The sequence below is a fragment of the Ictalurus furcatus genome, chromosome 7 (assembly GCF_023375685.1).
Source record: "Ictalurus furcatus strain D&B chromosome 7, Billie_1.0, whole genome shotgun sequence".
Classification (NCBI taxonomy): domain Eukaryota; kingdom Metazoa; phylum Chordata; class Actinopteri; order Siluriformes; family Ictaluridae; genus Ictalurus; species Ictalurus furcatus.
In genome coordinates this window covers 15,314,357-15,334,448 of record NC_071261.1, presented here as the reverse complement: position 1 = coordinate 15,334,448, position 20,092 = coordinate 15,314,357, and the positions used below count along the sequence as shown (strand labels likewise).

At 39.3% G+C, this 20,092-nt stretch overlaps 1 protein-coding gene across 1 annotated transcript; it reads left to right on the top strand.

Annotated features, from left to right (window-relative positions):
• Positions 1–4,617: 4,617 nt before the first annotated feature.
• On the top strand, positions 4,618–19,978 carry nectin4a (nectin cell adhesion molecule 4a). The gene is made up of 11 exons (XM_053628863.1): positions 4,618–5,621; positions 8,528–8,725; positions 9,239–9,406; positions 12,790–13,068; positions 13,696–13,813; positions 15,196–15,347; positions 16,238–16,397; positions 16,608–16,683; positions 16,801–16,860; positions 17,015–17,206; positions 18,930–19,978. The coding sequence occupies exons 1-11, from the start codon at positions 5,576–5,578 to the stop codon at positions 19,383–19,385; spliced, it is 1,905 nt and encodes a 634-aa protein (XP_053484838.1). The 5' UTR covers positions 4,618–5,575; the 3' UTR covers positions 19,386–19,978.
• Positions 19,979–20,092: the final 114 nt, after the last annotated feature.

Genomic DNA, 20,092 nt, shown 5'->3' with positions numbered 1-20,092 from the left:
GTAGCCAACATGTTCCAGCATGACAGTTTTCCTATGCACAAAGTGCAGTGTAAAAAGACATGGTTTGCCAAGGTTGGTGTGGAAGAACTTGAGTGCCACTGCACACCTTTGGGATGAACTGGAGCACCAACCATGTGCTAGTCTGACATCAGTGCCTCACCTCACTAATGCTCTTGTGGCTGAGTGAGCAAATCCCCACAACCATGCTCCAAAATCTAGTGGAAAGCCTTCCCAGAAGACTACAACTGGAATGGGATGTTCAAACACATATGGGTTTCATTGGTCAGGTATCCACCTGTTTGGAGAGATATTGTATGTATAATTTTTTTTTTTAATGACAGTTTTGCTAGTCTTAGATGGTCTTGGTGCTTGTTACATCTATTATAGATTTAAGTCCAGCAGGTTACACTACAGCAACTATGGTATGGCTGTCAATTACACTGTTAATTGGCCATTGAGATAAAAATAATAAAGATATAAAGAATAGATTTTTGCCTTCTTTATTAATCATTTAATGGAGGACAAGCACATTGATATCGAGAAAATGTCTCAGCAAAATGAGTGAATTGACGAAGCAGAAAGTTAAGAGTACTATGTGTCCGTTAATGAAATGGACTTCCAAATGATTTTCTACGGTCGAGGCTTTGCACTGGTGTGTTTTTACAAATTATCATGTCAACTCACATGAGTTGGGGCTTTCAGACGTGTGACGGGTGTGTTCTGCTGCTGCAGCTCAATCTGTAAATACAGTACCAAAAAGCAAGGCAAATTATTTTACCCCTCATGTTGCCATTGGTATTTTGAACATTAGTAGTAGGTAGGGTGTGGTTTGAGATACAGCCTGTGTATGCATGTAGGCAAAAATAGGCTATGTTATGGGAAGGTTCAGGATGAAAAAGCAAGTAAACCTATCTCGGTTCTCCTGTCTGTCCAGTTTAGCCATTTCTAAACTCTAGCAACCCTAATATGAACAAAGGCTAATCTGTGAAGACAGTACTGCACTTTTAAAGAATATGTTCTCAGCATTTATCAGATATTTTAGTCAAATTCATAGCCAAAGTCTTCTCATGGGAATAATGAAGTTATTTATTGGTCTGCTAGCTACCATGAGCTACCTAACATGATTTCTGAGAATATTTCAAGTTAAATTCATAAATGTTTATAATCTTCCCTGTTAAAACAGTCTGCTAGCTTATATGGGTAACCTAAACAGGGTTCCTGAGAGGATGCTATGCCTAAAATGAGCCAGTTATGTACCATGAGCTAACATGACTTCATAGAGGTTAACTGCAAATGCAAACCAAATGGCTAACATAAAGCTATCGTGACAGGATATAATAGAAAACAAATGCTGACAGATCTTTCTCAACTAAAGTGCTAAGTATACAGTGCTAAGTATCCAAATTTGTATGTGGGTTTTGTAATTCAAGTGATGGGCAGAAACAAAATTGAGCAATCAATATACTTATAAGTTTGGCTGCCACCTCATACATTAGGACAAACAAAGTTTGACCACCTCAAGTGTTTGCTACTTTTACATGCACATCAAATTCCATTTAAGGGCTATATTTTGGTTGCAGCCATATTCTGAATATGGTGTTTATATGTGTACAGGCATCGGGATATTCCTGTATACATGCTTGTTGTAAGTATGCCTGAGCTGCCATTCCTAAATGCCTAGCCTACAGCTAAGCATCTGTTAGCAGCTACAATTCCTTGTGGACTGAGCATATGTGTATATCTCCTTTCAATGGATTTTCTGAATGTGTTTACAAGGTGTTTACATTTTTTTTTTTTTATTAAAACAGCCGTATTCCAGGGGTGGAAATCGGAATTTTGGGAATCAGAATATTGTCTTAATCTGAATCGGGCAATCGTATTGCGGCATTTACGTGACTCAATACTAATTAGAATATTGCCAAATAGTGATTAACACTGGAATATTGATGTGTATGTAAACACAGCATTATTCCGGTATTAATCAGAACTGAGCTGGACTAGAGTTGAGTCTGTGAATGCTGCATGTCTGTATACCTGACATGTGCTTAACTTTGACACTAGGTGGCATCATGATGTCACTCTGATGAAAGCTTCCCATGACACAAAAGGTATGTTTTCATGTGTCGCTTCTGGAAGGAGATGGTGCTGTCTGCTGTGGTAGTGCCTCAGGCTCTAACTGCTTTTGGTGAAGAACAAGTTTTAAAGTTATTACGTCTCTTCATCTGACTGCATAGTGTGCACCTAAAGACACAAATGCAGCCCCTCAACAAAACAATGCTGCGATTCGGAAGGACAAGTAGGAGTCATTGATTTCATGTCAGCATTTGTAGGTGTAATAATACATGACGTGGCAGTCAGACATTGCAAAAATTTTGTCGCTGATTATCTGTTTTGTTCTAATGAACAAGTGAATGAGTCACATTCTTTTACTCAGACCTCAGTTCCTGCTAAACACAATCAATGTACCACATAGGCTATACACATGATTTGAATATAACCAATATTCTTAGCAAAATCAAGTTAAGTGCAAAATCAAGGGATTTATAGGTCTCTTTTTTTTCAAACTGAGAGTAGATTAGATTAGTAGAAGTAGTCTTCTCCTTTCACTTGCCCCTTAGTACTCAAAACATACAGAACCTTCCCTTTAAATATACTTTGTTTCCTAGAAATCAGATCAATCACTCACTTACTTTCAGTAACCGCCTTATCCTCATCAGATTTACAGTGGATCCAGAGCATATCCTGGGAACACTGGGCATGAGGCAGGAATACACCCTGGATGGGTTGTCAGTTCATTGCAGGGTACCATACACACACACACACACACACACATTCACACACTCATTCACACCTATGGGTTTAGCTAATCCATGTTTTTGTGCATGGTATGTTTTTGGGAGGTGGGAGGAAAATAGAGAACCCCAAGGAAAGCCACAAAGGGTGAACATGTGAAACTCCATACAGGCAGTAACCTGAGCTCAGAATTAAAGCAGGGACCCCGGAGCTGTGAGAAGGCAATGCTACCTACTGCGCTACCATACCATTTATATGCTTATTAAATTCTGACTTTTTGTGGTTGATGAGCGACTTCATTTTAATAAACAAAACTGTGTAAAGATATACATTCTTTTGTTCAGATATCACTTCCTCTTAAACTCATGCTCTGCACCAAACATATGCATGATTTGAATGAAACCATTCTTCTTATCAGAAAGTCTTGCAGCAGGAAATTTGATAGGCTATAATCAGAAAGGATCAGTTATTTTTCATTCAAAAGCAAACAAATATCACTATTTGGCCAAAAGTATGTTGACACCTGACTCCACTATTACACCCCCCACCCCACTCCTTTGCAGCTATAACAGCCTCCTCTCATCTAGGAATGACTTATATGTGAGCATTTGTGCCTATTCATTCAAAAGAACATTTGTGATATCAAGCACTGATGTTGGACTTGAAAGCCTGGCTTGTAACTGATGTTTCAGTTCAAGATGTTAAGTAGAGTTGAGGTCAGGGCTCTGTGCTGTTCCTCCACACAAAACTTGCCAAACTATGTCTTTATGGGCCTTGCTTAGAGCATGGGGGATTGTCATGCTGGAACAGAAAAGGTCCATCCCCAAACTGGTGCCACAAAGTTGGAATCATAAAATTGTCTAAAATGTCTGCGCATGCTACAGCATTAACATTACGCTTAGCTGAAGCTAAGGGGTCTGGCCCAAACCCTAAAAAACAGCCCCAGACCATTATTCCTCCCCTACTAAATTTACTGTTTGCACTATGTATTCCAGTAGGTAGTGTTCTCCTGGCATCCACCAAACCCAGATTTGTCCATCAGATTGCCTGATAGTGAAGCATGATTAATCACTCTAGAGAACATGTTTCAAGTGCTCCAGAGTCCAGTGGCAGTGTGCTTTACACCACTCTAGGCCACACTTAGCATTGCCCATAGCGATCTTAGGCTTGTGTTCAACTGCTCAGCCACGGAAACACATTTCCTGAAGCTCAATATACACAGTTCTTGTGCTGATGTTGCTTCCAGAGGCAGTTTGGAACTCTGTAGTGAGCGATGTAACAGAAGAGAGTTGTTTTTATGTGCTACAGGCTTCTTCACTTGGCGACCCCATTCTGAGAGTATGCATGTTCATTGAGACGGGCTGATATAAGACTTCCTGACTCCCTACCAGCCATGCTGAGAAGACAGAGCTGCACTGGGTGTCAAAAATACAGCCAATTTTACTTTACAGGGTGTCCCAAAAGTCTGTAGGGGAGTATGTACGCCAGCATCACATCGGTTGTGCCTTCGTCTGTAGATGTTCGTCCACTTCTCAGTTGGTCCGGTCTTTTTGAATTTTTAATAAGTTTGGCAACAGTGTCGTGTGTTATGTGCTTGCCATGTTTCCTGTTAAAGTCCATCACTGAATTCTATGTTCATCCTGAATTCTGCACTTACACTGGCAAACGAGTGATAAATGAGTGTGACACACACACACCCACACAGAACCTTGTTTGACATTGCATTGTCATTATTTGTTATGTGCATTTGTTTTTACTCTGTTTAAGGCTGTTTGTATAAATAATTTAATTATGTCACTTTATTGGTTTGGCAATACTGTAACTGTTGTCAGGGGAATGCCAATAAAACTAATTGAATTTAATTGAACTGAGTATGGTTAGCACGTACGCCTCACACCTCCATGGTCGGGGGTTCGAGTCCCGCTGGGGCCATGTGTGTGTGGAGTTTGCCTGTTCTCCCTGTGCTGCGGGGGTTTCCTCCGGGTACTCCGATTTCCTCCCCCAGTCCAAAGACATGCATGGTAGGCTGATTGGCGTGTCTAAAGTGTCCGTAGTGTATGAATGGGTGTGTGAATGTGTATGTGAGTGTGCCCTGCGATGGACTGGCGCCCTGTCCAGGGTGTACCCCGCCTTGTGCCCGATGCTCCCTGGGATAGGCTCCAGGTTTCCCCGTGACCCTGAAAAGGAGTAAGCGGTAGAAGATGGATTGATGGATGCATGAACTGAGTGTGTGTGAGTGTGTATGAGTGAGAGAGAGAAAGAGAGAGAGTGACTGAATGTCTGAGTGTCTGAGTGAGAAAGCGCGCGTGCGCGCGTATATCTGTGCACACCTGTGAGAGGAACTGTGCGAGCTTGTGTGAGTGCGTGCGCACAGGAGAGGCGAGTCGTGATAACAGGTGTCTGTGTGAAACAAACTTAAAGTCGGACGCTTTAAAAGGAATCCGAATGAAAGTCTACAGAATGGATTGAATTGTTTTACTCGACATTATTTCCCAGGACGCAGCTTTCCTGAGACGCAGAGGACTGAACGCGCTTGAGCGTTTCTGATGAATTTATGTTGCAGCGGTCTGACTGGAAACTGGCGACTTTATTTTGGTCTTCACTACTGCAGACTCTTCGAAACCTGCGGGGAATATAGAACTGATAAAAGATTCATTTAAAAATCTGGATTATCAAGTTTGAGTACCACGTAGTTTTCTTTTTTCCTCAATGGCGTATGTGTTTGTGTGAAATACTCCTTGACACCTGAGATTTCGTGTTAGGAGGAAAATCCAAGTGGACTATGGCAGTGTTGAGTTGTTTGAGGATTTTACTTATCTGGAATTTGTGTAAGTATTTAATTGTGTTGTTTTGCCTTTCTTAAGGCTTTTTTTCCTCCCAAACGTGTTGGTTAAGCGTTGGGCACCCAACAACACGTCCACAGTTGTCTGATCTTTCAGGAAGAACTGGTTCTGATGATCAGCTCCTACACAAGTCTGTCAGAAATGATTGTGACAGAATGGATAAACATATCTCTCTCTCTCTCTCTCTCTCTCTCTCACACACACACACACACACACACACACACACACACACACAATCACAATATTACTTTGTTGGATATTTTGATTTATGTATAACTCTAGCTAAATAAGTACACATCCAAACCTAAACCTATTGTTCATGGTCAGAATTGTCATATATATTCTCATCATAAAGATTCCAGCCTCCATCCTGTGTGCACGGAGCTTGCATGTTCTCCCAGTGCTTCGGGGATTCTCTACGGGTACTCTGGTTTCCTCCCCAAGTCCAAACACATGCACTGTAGACTGATTGGCATTTACAAATTGTCTGTAGTGTGTGAATGTGTGATTGTGCCCTTCGATGGGCTGGTACCCCATCCAGGGGTCCCCCATCTTGTGGCTCTAAAAAAAAAAAAGTTAAAATTAGTTCAAGTAAAAAAAGAACAAACAATTAGCATGGGAGGTATCTTTATTATTATTATTATTATTATTATTATTATTATTATTATTATTATTATTATTATTATTAATTGTTTTATTACAAAGGGCTGATATATCTACTAGAAAGGAATTACAGTTGTAAAAACTATGTGGATGGCTTTACTCACTCAAATTAGATGCAAATGTTTTGGGTGAAGTATCTTTTTTTTTAATTCTCTCGAAACATAAAATTTAGAACATAAAATGCAAAAGTTATTTTTTGCATTTTAAAAACTTATGAAATAAGTTTTGCAAACTTATTTCATAAGTTTGCAAAATGTCTGAAAATACAAGTGTTTTTCTTAGTCTTTTTTTTTGTTAATATACTATTAGAGAAGCCTATTGTCGTTTTTGCTATGTAGGCCTGTTTCAGTTCATGAATGCACATACCACAGTTCCATTAACACATGCTGTTGCCATATGGCAACAATCCCATTTTACCATTTAAGAAAATACTCAAAATATATAAACTTGTTGACTGCAAAAATGTTAATTCTTTTCAGATAGTGTTTCAAATTTTTCCTTTAAGTAGGTTTGCCTATTGGAAAATTTTATCAAAGATCGAGAACCCTCCAAACAACACTTTCTGTTCATCTGACATGGCATTTTTTTATGTCAAAGTTAAATCCCCCATTTTCCAGTTACATAGGAAAATGGTAGTTTTGTATTATTGCCTATCAAAAATTTGGAGATAAAATAATTGTTGCCATATGGCAACACCATGCAGTAAAGGGTTAAAATGACAGTTTACAATTTTGCAGCTATTTTTAATGTCCTCTTAAACGAGGAGTATCAAAGCCAGGTCTCGGAGAGACAGATCACTACAGATCTTTGTATTTTCCCTCATTTCCTACCAGAATCAGTTGAATTGAATCAGGTAGGACTCTACAGTGCTGTGGCCTTATTTCTCCAGCTGAACAGAGCAGTTGGTATTTCTTGAGCAAATGCAGAAGTACACTTAATACTTTCATTTATGTATTTATTTGTATTAAGTAGCTTATATTGAGGGCTTAGAACCAGAGTGTGAGACAATTTAGGCAAAACAGTTCTACATATTAAACAAAAGGTCTTAATGAGATCTGACATCAAAACGAGCTTTAGTACTAAAACAAATATGACTGTCCAGGCAGTTTTAAATCAATTAGCAAAAATAATACATTTTCCTAGGCAAACCTTTTGTTTAATTTCTTTTTGTAAAGCTGGTCAAATGTTAAAACAGAATGGGGAATTCTACTGGGCATTGCCTATTATACAGATGTATCTTTTAAAAGCAGGTGTTGTATCTCATACCTCAGTGTGTAACTGAGAAGAAATCTACCACTGACACCAATAGACACTGATTTGTATGTATTAGAGAGTTTACTTTAGTAAACAGGCTATGTAACCCGAGACATGATGTATGTAATAACCCTTTTTGCACCGCATTTCTTGAAAAGTCTCAGGTTACTTTCCGTATCTAATCTGTTGGTCAGCGTGAAAAGCATGTACTTCAGTTTTCTAGTTCTAGTTGGTGGTAGTGATGCACTGAAACAGAACATTTTGGCCAAAACCAAAATATAAAATCGACCAAAATTCGCTCACATTGCTTTGGTTTGTTTCAATTCCTATAATTTTTCAGATCAGGTGCATGCTTTTATGCTGAACACCCCCAAGGAGGTGATTTATTTAAAGTGAAATAAATTCACAAATCAAATTTATGTTTTGAAACGACATGTTACACAAATCTGCAACTACACTATCATAGGATTTTAATCCACACAATATACTGACCTCTGCGTGTGTGTACATGGCCAGCCTGAGATAATAAATGATGACGACATGAAGACAAGTTGAGCAGCATATCTATCTTTCATCCATTCAATTTCATTAAACACCCATGTTTTTAGCTCCACCCTTCCTCTAACACACTCACTCCCTTTTGTATTGTTCCATACTATTTTTTGTTTTTATTTTTCACCAGCATCCACTCCGCCCTCTTGCGTAGTCTTCTCAGTCCAACGGCATGAAATATTTCGTTTAAGTGGTGATTGTTTTATTAGTATTCATGAGCAATTGCCCAGTAAATAATGTGTAAAAAGTATGCTGGCTCATATTTGTTTACAATAGTACTTCTATTTGATCAGTTTTTGCTTTAAACTAGGGAAACCTTTTTGATATCATTTGTGCAAATTGTTTTAACATTCTAAAACTTGAGTATGTATTAGAATACATTTCAAATGTCTTTCCTTTTTCTTCCTCTGTCCATCTTGCAGTGGTCTGTGTAAATGGAGGAGAGTTTGTGAAACCCCCAAGCTCAACTGTGTATACATTAGCAGAAGAAGATGTGGTTCTGCCTTGTAAGTTCCAGCCATCAGTAGCAGAGGTGATCGTTCAGGTTATCTGGATACACGTTAAGTCAGATGGGACCGAACAGCAGATCATAACTGCTCATCATCAGGATGGACAGCTAGGTACAAAGCATTTGTTGCATCCATTTGTTGGCTTTAATTGTTCATGCTTAGGAAAAAAAAAGTACTAAACTGTACATTTCCTTGTTGCTGGGGTGGTATCCTCAAGGGTGCACCTTTTAAGCTTTAGTATGCATCTTTAAACTGTAGACAGGTCCATCCAATGCACCTTTATAACTTTACTCTAAAAAGTAATTACAGCCAATATGTTAAATCATTTTTAAATTTAAACTGTGTCCACAGAGAGAGCGTTGAACTTGCTTTGCCACATGTTGTTCACTGTAGACTGTAGATGACCCATACAATTAAAAATATCTGATTGAAGAACTGTATGTTATTGCAAAATACTATAACTTTATGTTGTGGTTTTTTATCACTAGATTTTAAATCAGGAAGTTCTGATTTTTTAAAATTGTATTTCCATACTAAAGTGTTCATTCAGCCAGGAGTTTTTCTGTTAACATCCTGTTCAGGAACTATTGTTAGTCTTACTTTCCTTTTCTGTTTCTCTTTTAGAATCTCCTGCTTATGTAGGCCGCGTGCGCTTTGAAGACAGCAACCCCATGATAAACTCCGCTCTGATTATCCTGAACACAGGGCTTTCAGACGAGGGACGCTATACCTGTACCATTGCTACATACCCTAGTGGAAACGTAAAGACTCAAGTGTCTCTTACTGTGTGGAGTAAGTGTTTACAAATATTTCAGTAAACCTTCCTTCCCACTCCACCCCACGTAGAAGACCGAAGTACAGCCTACAGTGCTAAAGGACATCTGATCTGGAATAGAAGTCTTGTGTGTGCTTGTCAGGAGATTGCATATTTTAAGTCCTGACAATGCCGCAGCCATATATGGCCAGGTACAAAGAGAGAGAAAAATTAGCTGTGCTTTGTGGGTGGGAGAAATGGCATTATTCTCCTATATTAGTACAATATTAGCCGATTGTAGTTGTCTGTGAGCTTCTGTATGAGGAAGAGGGCAGATGGTGGTTTATTCCAAGTGTGTTACACTGCCCTGTGATGCAGCATGAGCAGCAGTTTGAAAAGATGCGGTAATTGGTGCCACAGGATTTGGAGGGAACATGTGTTTGCCCTTATCTTCCCCAGAGGGACAGATGGCTAGTGGGTGGGACTTGGCAGATGACCAAATTGGGGAGAAAATCGGAGGAAATTCTTGCGAGGTGAATTGCAATTGCAATGAAAAAATGAAAATAAGCCTTCGCTTCCCCTAAACTGATCACATACTCTGAAGTTCTCTGGGTGCCTTATGAGATGCATGTTAAAGAATATGGTGTAGCTGGGCATCTCTGTTCTGGTTGCAGCGGAGTAAATATCCAGGTCAAAAAAATGTAAGCAGGCAGAAACTAGACAAATCCGTTGCATGGCAATATTGTACATTTAAGATATTTTTGGCAGGTAGCTGCCTCACATCTCTAGGTTTCCCAGATCGATCCTGAGCTCAGGTTTCATGGAGATCTGCACGTTCTCCCCATGTTAGTGTGGGTTTCCTCCAACCCTGTGCTGGACTGGCAGTCCATCCAGAGTGTATTCCCACTTCAGGCCCAGTGTTGACACTGTAAAGCATTTACTGAATATGCATGATCTATTATAGTCTAAAAAGATCTGAAACGTCACAAATTGCACTCTTAAGGAAAACATGCAGAAATTGGAGGATTGTCATTGTCACAAACATAAATTAATGTATTGTTTTATATCTTTCTGGTACTCTGCGGTGAATCATAACATGCCTGCCAGTCAAGGTGTAGTAAGTGCATACATTTCGGAGTTATCTCTATAACAGTACACAAATTCCAGGGCAAGGCAGTAGCAGATTCTATCACTGATTGATACGTAAGCAACATCGCAGGCACAAGAGTGTAAGAGCACGGCTGTAATATGCTGATATTCAGTGCAGTAGCATGACTGCGAGTGTAACATTGCATTTATACAACAGTTCTATCAAGTAACTGATACACTCCCCTCCGAAACTATTGTAACGGCAAGACCAATTAATCTGTTTTTGCTGTACACTGAAGACATTTGGGTTTGAGATCAAAAGATGAATGTGAGATGAGAATTTACCCCATGAAACAAACAACAACTGAAAAAGGCTGCAGTAAAAGCCTAGAAAAGCATCACAAAAGAAGAAACCAACAATTTGTTGATATCACTGAGTGGCAGGCTTGATCCAGTTATAGCAAGCAAGGGATATACAACCAAATACTAAGTGTTATGTACTTTCATTTACTTCAAGACTTATCTGTTTGTTTTGTGCACCTAAAAATCAGGTGGTCTAACATAAAATGTTCTGTGTTTTAGAATCTAGATGTAAATACCAGGAAGTAAAAGCTGAAATCCTAAACTCTCATCTCATATCCATCTTTTGATCTCAAACTCAAATGTCTCTGGTGTATAGCACAAACAAATGAATTGGCCTTGGTGTTCCAATACTTTTGGAGGGTACTGTATTTCAGACAAAATATGGCCAAATATTTAGTTTTTTTCTCTGTCCAAAAAAAGTCCCAGCTGTCAGAATGACTGGCAACCTGCAGTAAGTGTAGTAATGGTTTCTAAGTAAAAAAACCTATTACCAGTGAACACAGACAAGCACAGCACACTTGGAATGCTGCTTGTCCAATCAAATTTGTGTATATCACTCCAATTAAGCAACAGTAGAGGCTGCTCATTGGTCCTCCAAGTAAATAACCGTTCAAAAAGGACAACCAATGAGCTACAAGAGATCAGTATTGCTTACAATGATTGTTCTTAGGGTTCATGAGAGGTGGAACAGAAAAACATTCACCATATCATCAGAGATTGTGTGGTTGAATCCTGAGCATGGTAGATATGCCCATGGTATCTCTGGGTAGGAGGGATGGCATACTTGCTCTCTCCTGCCTGTCAGTCAGTGCAACACTAACCAACTGCAAACATCTTCGAACTCATGTATGTGGAAGAGGGCAGCAGTTTGAAAAGATGTGGTCATGTGCTAGGGGAGAGCTGGCTAGTGGGTGGGAATTGGAAGATAATATAATGAAAATGATTAATGTCCTTGTAATGATCTACAATATATTGTCCTCTTAGACTAACCTGAAATTCTTATTGACTTATAGATCATGAGTCCTTCAGTCAAGTCAGTAAAGGTTAAAAAGGACAACCAGTGAGCTATCGGAAGAATTTCACTTTGGCCTAAAATGATAGTCCTTGTAATTATCTGTAATACATCACCTACACAGAGCTCGAATTTGGAAGATAATAGTTAAGTGCCTTAGCAGTGTCAGGGGGTGTATTTTGGAAACTGTAACCTGTGCTAAACAGCTCTTTTCACTAACATGACCTTACATGAAGGGTATATCCTTTGCAGAATACCAGGTCATTATTTTGTTTGGTTGGTTGTTTGTTTTTGGAGCGTTTTAAGATGACAGTATGCATGTCAGTAGAGTGTAAACTAGTGATGGAAAGATCAGGTAATTTTACTGACTTGGATCTTTGAATCTCTCGGTCATATTCCAGATAAGGAAAAAATGGTAATGCAGCCAAGGACAAATTATGAGACACAGAAATGATTAATTCATCAGTGAACTAGGTCTTCTGGTCTAAGTTGTTCGTTCTTTTGTCACATGACAGCCACATAGGAAAAAGAGACTTGGGAGATAAACTAATCTTTTCTGTCTCCTGTACAGAGCCTATGTGACTGTCATGTGACAAAAGAACATACGAATCAGACCAGAAGACTTGGGGGTTGAGCTACCTGTACAGAGCCTGTGAGATGTGAGGGGTCTACCTTACAAATGAACAAGGATGTCGAACAAAGAATGTTGCACATGCGCGGCCAACACAAATGAATGAATCGCTCTCTGAGACAACTCGTTATTCTCAAGTCATATAAAGATTCGTTCAAAATGAATGAGTCGTTCACGAACGACCCATCACTACATGTACAGGAGTTTGGCCTAAATTGCACGTTTTGTTGATATATCCATTGTGCAGCTAGGCCTATATAAAAATGACAGACTTTATTTTAGTACTAATTCTTAAACATTCTGCGTCTTATTTTCTTTTTCCTCAGCTAAACCCATCTCCACATTGGACCCTATTATTCTAGTGGAGGGACAGTCGTTTCGAATGGCTGCCACGTGCCGTGCAATGGCCAAGCCTCAGCCGGGTCTCTCGTGGGATACAGATCTGCCAGGCCAGAGCCAGAACCGTAGTCTGGACAATGGTGTCAGCTCCATCCAGTACTCCCTTCACCCTCTGAGGAGTATGAACGGACGCAAGCTGGACTGTCTGGTCTGGCACCCGTCTCTAAAAAGTCCACGGAGACTCACCAATCACCTTGTAGTGCACTGTGAGTTTATTAGAATGTTGTCTAGTGTTTGTCTAGTGTAGTTTCTAATGACTTGATTTTTTTTTTAAACATAACAACATGCCAATGAATTGTTCATACGTCAGTTAAGCTTCACATTTCAGACAGTACCTACTGTATATATTGTACATGTAACTCTAAATTAGAAAATGAATTACCTCATTTAAGCAATTAGGTTTCTACCATCCTTACACTCAATTAGTTATTTTGCACTTAAATTACCAAATAGAAAATACTAGGTCCATTTAGATCTGAACCTGTGTTTTAACATGTACAGGCTGGCTCATCGCACTTGTTTTGTGGCTGTCTCAGAACTGTGACTACCCAGTTTCTGTCTGATTCATTGTCTTAACATCTTAAGTTACGAGAAATAATTTAAACACTGTTTGGGTGTGACTGCCTGGACAGAATGTTTTGCATTAGTTTTAAACAGTGGCAGGATTAATATTATGAAGTTATTTTTGCTTTTAATTATTATTGCTACTAACACTATTTGCTGTAATGTGTCAGTAAATTTTATGTTGCAAAGGCAACACAAGTTCAAATAAGGATACTGCATGCATAATAATGTGAGTATTTTTTTTGTCTGTGTGTATGTGTGTGTCTTAGACCCTCCAGATGCAACAATCTCAGGTTATGATGAGAATTGGTATATGGGTCTGGAGGGTGCTCGACTACAGTGTGACGGTGGAGGAAACCCCAAACCACAAAACTTCACCTGGACCAGGTACATTACCACATTTGTCTGCCTCTATCTGTATTTTTCTGTGTCATTTTTTCCCCCTAAATGTTGCCCTGAAAAGCAAATAAAGTAAACTGGCATGCGCAGCTCAATAAGACAAAATCTTCAGACAATCATACTAAGTAACTGAACTCAAATTAAAACAACCTTTAATGCATTCTTGATGGTTTAAGATGGCAGGAGGAATGCCTTGCTTGAAAAGGCTTATTTTTAGAAGCAGTTGTTCTAGTATAAATTCTAACCAGTGCAATCACATTAGCGTTAGATTCATGAAATTAAACATCTCTACTGTAATTTATTTGTAGTCGTACGCTTGTTTTCCACTCATTCTTGGATAAGCAGTTAGTTAATGTAAGAGAAATAATACGTGTTTTTCGCTAGCTCTGTTAAATGAAGGCTGTGTTTTGTGTTTGTGTTCTCCCTGCCTACATGCCACAGTAATCCTGGCTCAAGGTGTGGTATATCAGTGATTCAATCTAACTTCATTAACACACCCTGATTGATTCACTTCTGAGCCAGATTGAACTCTCCTGTATGCAGTTGATTGACCTTTATGACCTCACTGGTGTGAATTTTCATTGATACGATTTTTTTTTTCATTAATATAACATTTGTTTTGTAATTATGTCATAAAAAACATCCCTAATGTTGCAATTGTCCATAAGAGCCTTCAAGCTCATTCAGTCAGTTAGACACTCGGTTACTGAACTTTGTCTTACGACACACAAACGTACTCGCACACGCTCGTTAAACATTTTGGCAGGCAGTCTAAGTGGGAGAACCTGTTCCGTGTCTGCTTGGTTCAAATGCAAAGCAAGTAAAGTAAGTGTGTCGTCGTATCGTGTTCCAGCTTGTGCAAAACGGTCAGGAACACAAACAGACGCACACATTTTCACACGAAGGAGGGAGAGGTGGATGAGAAAGTTGGAAAAACAGTAGATGACTAGTGAATGACTGGATATGGGTTTGGAAAGGATGGAAGTGTAAGAAGGTGCAGCTGTTAGGCACACCACTGCGTTTAAGCTATTTGTTTCATGAGTTCGGTTTAAAGTGTTCAGTCAACAGCAACAGTTATAGAGCAATATGTCTGTGGGGGGAATAGGTAAACATGATGACATACAACAGTTATCTTGGCGTCTTTATGCAAACTTGTCTGTGCATCATGTAAAACATCAAGGAAGTGTGTGGGAAATGCTTTACATGAATTGTCAGAGATTGTAGAAATGAAGCATAGTTCATGATTGGTGTGAATCGAAAGTAATGAATGGAAATCGGATTGCTGTTGAATCTTGAATGGTGTGTACTACCTATCCCCATGTCCTGGTTAAGCAGAAATATGCATATAACAATGTTTGTCCATTACACAGGAAAGATGGCGGCTTACCAGATGGCGTGACCGTGGAGAAGGAAATATTGCGGTTTGACCGGCCTCTTAGATTAACAGACAAGGGAGTGTACGAATGTGTCGCCACCAATGTTGTGGGGTCTGGGAAAGTGGACATAGCAATAGAAGTAACAGGTATGTTTCTCTTGGGCTGTGCGATATGGCAAAAATAAATCATATCACGATACTCAAGGACACTTATACGATACACGATGCGTATCACGATATATAATTAAAGTAACAAACAGTCTGTGAAACTGTAGTAAAATAAACCAAAAAAGTTAAACTGAGTTTGAAGATACTTTTCTTTAATGCCTACAAAGACAAAGAAGAGTAAAAAAATTGCATCAAATCAGTTATATCTATTAAGTACCATTTAATTTGTAATTATTAAAAATGTTTAAAAAATGCATCATACCAACCATATCTCAGAAAAGTGTATCACATCATTATATCATTATATCAATTATATCACACAGCCCTTTGTATCTGTTTTAAAAATGCTGTTTATCCTATAGTTTTATTTGTTTATTATAAGTGCAATAATACCAGAATATATATTACCTTATTAAAAACATAATAATATGTCATGATAGATAAATGAAAAGGGTAACCACTGGAGGGAGCAAGCGAGCGAGCGAGGGTCACAACTATGGATTGGTCTGTGTATTTCAGCTGTTAATACAATGCACATTAACCAAAAGACTACTGTTTACATCATAGTGGTTAGCTTTTCATTTATCTATAGTGAAGTATTATGTTTTTAATAAGGGACACTATATATTTTGGTATTATTGCATTTATCCTAACATTTCAGTTTCTTCATTTCCTGTTTTCTGATTTTGGTTCTAAATTTTTTATGTGCTTACCATTACTGACCCCTAGTGCTTGTACAACCACATGCACAGCATATTATATTTTGACTAGACATTTAGAAGGTTAGGTGAGTTGAAGGGGGTGTATACACTAACGGGTGTATGTTGGTTGTGTCTGTGTGTGTCTCTGGGTGTGCATGTATACAACAGAGGAACCAAAAAATCCGACATCATTCGACAGCCTCCTGCTGATCATCATTGGAGGAGTTGCAGGGACGCTGGTGCTTATTCTAGTGATTGTAGTAATAACAGTAAACCGATATCACAAACGAAAAAACAGACAGCTGGTTATGGAGCTGGATGTGAAAAAGTAAGAAGAAACATTTTTTTGGTCATTTATTTACAGTTTTATTACACTATGTGACTAGTCAGTATCAACACATCATTTTCAGTATAAACACATCATTTAATCCATATTCCAAGTTCTTTCATTCATTATAGATCATTCAAGGCATCAACCAATATTAAAAAATCTCACTTTCTTTCTCTCTGTCTCTCTCTCTCTCTCTGTCTCTCTCAGGGAAGAAATTAGCACTCTTTCCAGACAGGCCTCGATCAGAAGAGTTGTATCAACCAGCATGGATAATAAATACCAGGTATGAGCTTCCACACCCGCTATAACAACCCTGCAACAATGGAGCATCATGCATTAATCAGTCGCATATTACATTTCTTGATATTTTCCTCTACCTATCCCTCTCTTCTCTTATCAGATGGAAGAGAACATACCATTACGAGTTGAAGGAACATTACGGCATAGTCTCACTTCATTGGTGGGTTTTTTGCTTTCTTCTGTCTTGTGAGATTAAATGTCATGCTTTGTTTTAATTTCCACGTGAACTCTTTTAATACAGTTTCAGCTTAAATTGAGTTTGGTTGTCTTTTTCTGTATTGCACAAACACCACAAATATCAACGGGAAAAACAGGACCATGCCCGCTCTCGAGACAGTCATTCTACTTTAGGAGGATTAGACTCTCTGGGTCGACCTGCCATTTATAACACATCCAGACGTGGCAGGGAACGAACGATGGACCGAGAGAAAGATGGAGAGATGGTTCCTAGTGGACTGAAAACGCAGCCTTACACCAGGAACAGCGATGCATTGCTGCTGCATCCAGTATGTACACTTTTATGCTGTTCATCCTCATGTGTGTATTTCAAGTATATTCAGATGCATTTATGAGTGAGGTACGATGCAATCCAGGCATGTTGCTATCCAGTTGATAAATTTTACTCTAAACCTGTTAATTATAGCAGATAAAGGTTAAGAATTGGTCAAGTGCCCAAAAGTGGCTCTCTGGCAGTTCATGGATTTGAACTGACTATACCTGCTTGTCTTGTCAGGAAAAATCCACACTGAACCAATTGCATGTTCATTTTTATAATTAACGTGATCTTCAGTGGCATAATGAAATTAAGTTGACTTTTTTTAGTTTCCTTTGCCTAACGGTTTTCTACATTACCCACAATGCCATTCAACTACCTGCTGATAGTTGTGCCTTTGGTAATAAGCCCTTGCTTCATCTCTACCTACAGATGCAGCAATGCTTTATTCCTTTAGTCTGTGCTTTTAGCTCTCTCACCTACTCTGCTAAAAAAACAAAGGGTTTCAAAGTTTAAACTTTCATGCTAACACCATTGTATTTGTCATCATATAGATCATTAACTAGCTGAGCTGGGTCTCCGAGTATAACTCTCTGTAACTGTCTCGGATACCTGCATTGTATTTTTGAGTTTCTAGTTAAACTTTTGCTGTCGCCACTATTACTGTGTTGGATTTCTCAATAATATGGCACTGAACTCCAGGATTTCGCAATTTTGCGATCACAGAAATGAATGGAAAATCAAGCAAACGCCGCAATATTCGGAGAAGGTTGAATTTTCCGCAGGTTTGGCCGAAGACACGTCATGTGACCTCATCACAACGCACACTCGCAGCAAAATCAAGCATTTTTGGCTGCAACAATCACAAAAAACTCTGCAAAATCCTATACGGACTGATTGAACGTCAGGGGGAAAATGATGATTTGAGAAAAGAAGCTTGTGCTCGATCTTTTTAGGAGCTATAACAGCGAAATCTGAATATTATCATACATGTGTGAGATCACTGAAAATTTCTAACCACCACTGTAACTGCGCTAGCAACATCTCCTTGTGACATCAGTGCAGTACGCAACTGCGAACTCACAGGAAAATGAAAATCCCCGACCAACAAAGTAGCACCAGAATCACTAAGCACAAGTTTAATGTTTCAGAGTGGAGAATTCCTTTAATGATGTCTTGATTTCTCTCTAATGTATAGTACTTTATGCATTGCAGTACAGTACAGTGTAGTAAAATATACTACAATATGCCATTATTTCTCCCATTATATCTCACGTCAACAAATAAGCAGTAGTACAACAGAAAAACACTCACCCTATTGTCGTGAGCTTGTGAGTTGGAATCCTGACAGTGTGTCTGCCATCCTTGGCTGGGAGCCAAGAGAGCAATTTTGGCCATGCTGTCTGGGTGGGAAAGATGATATACTCTCTTTCTCTCTCATGTCAATCACAGCGACACAAGCCAATTGTGAGCTCATGTATGTGAAAGAGGGTAGGTAGAGCTTTCTTCTGAGTGTGTTACACTGCCCTGTGATACAGTATGAGCAGCAGTTTGAAAAGATGCAGTTGGCTGGCTTGACGTCATGGAAGCCCCCTGGTAGCTGTTGTAGGATAGTGGAGAGCTGGCTGGTGGGTGGGAGTTGACAGGTGAACAAATTGTTAGAAAATGGGGGAATTTTTTTTTTTAAGTAACCCATTTTTACTATATTTGTCTTTTTCTTGTTTGTCCGTTTTTAGGACAGTCACTTCCATCCTCCTCTACAGCCTTCCACTTTTCCGATGGAGCACACTGCTGAAATTATCAGGTCTCGGAACGGTAGCGCCATTCTACCAGCAGATGGCAGACCGCAATCAGGAGGAGGAGGCAGCATAACTGGCAGCAGAGCAGGCAGCAAAGGGCATCATTCACCCTTGAATTCAACCTACCCAGTACTTACAGATGACGAAGACCTGAGGCCAGTTGATGAAGGGTCAGAGTTTTCCAGGGGCCAAATAGAACCTGATGGTATGGATAATGGAGGAAGCGAGACTGCAAGCTCGCAAATATCCGAGGCGATGTCGAATCACTTCGAACATACTAACGGTACTCTATGGCCTAAGTCGAAACCCAACAACATCATACTAGCACCAGAGACCACTCGATTTAACTCTGTCCACTCAAACATGATTCATCACCCACCTCAGATAGTGTAGCTCTCAGACTTCAGCACTGGGCACCATCTATGAGCCACGACAGAGTGGCTGGCATTGATACGTTTTGGATTCTGGGAGACCGTGGAGAGATACTGAGATTGAAGCTTTGGCAAGTGAAATCTCTCACCTGAATGTTTCAGATCAAAACTAGGTGACATACTCTAGTGTACTACTTCTACAAACGGTCATTGCAATGTTAGCAATTCATGCTGGCAATTTATAATCTGTAAAAAAAAAAAATCTATTTTTATATGGCATGTACTTTGAGTGGTATTAAGTGTGGGACTGACTTTCTCTGACTCCATGTATCAAATGCACACACGCTTTTTGTGTGGACGAGTATTATAATGCAACATTTTCAATGAGCGAGACAGAAAAGCTGTGACTGTGAAATGATGCCGTGACCGAGAGAATGAACTGTGTCCTCCTGTTCTTCTTGCCATGCAGTTGTAACCGTGTTCGCAGCACCAGTCTGGAGGATTAAACCTCTGTTTACCTGGGAACTTTTCTTTCTAACACTGATGACTTACAATGGCATGACCTGTGAGCTATGTCTTCTTATTACTGTATATAAAAGTCTCAGTATATGCTGACATGAAGTATTATTAACTGTATTTGTAAATGCTTTGTGCGAATGGCTTTTCCAATTCATCATTGTACTGGATTAAGCCATGGGCATCACTTTTGTTTATGGTCTAGGCCTTAAA

Coding starts and splice junctions, on each gene's coding strand:
- nectin4a (XM_053628863.1), top strand. CDS start 5,576: ATGGCAGTGTTGAGTTGTTTGAGGATTTTACTTATCTGGAATTTGT. Junction 9,407..12,789: donor AGTGTCTCTTACTGTGTGGA/GTAAGTGTTTAC, acceptor CTTTTTCCTCAG/CTAAACCCATCTCCACATTG. Junction 13,069..13,695: donor CAATCACCTTGTAGTGCACT/GTGAGTTTATTA, acceptor TGTGTGTCTTAG/ACCCTCCAGATGCAACAATC.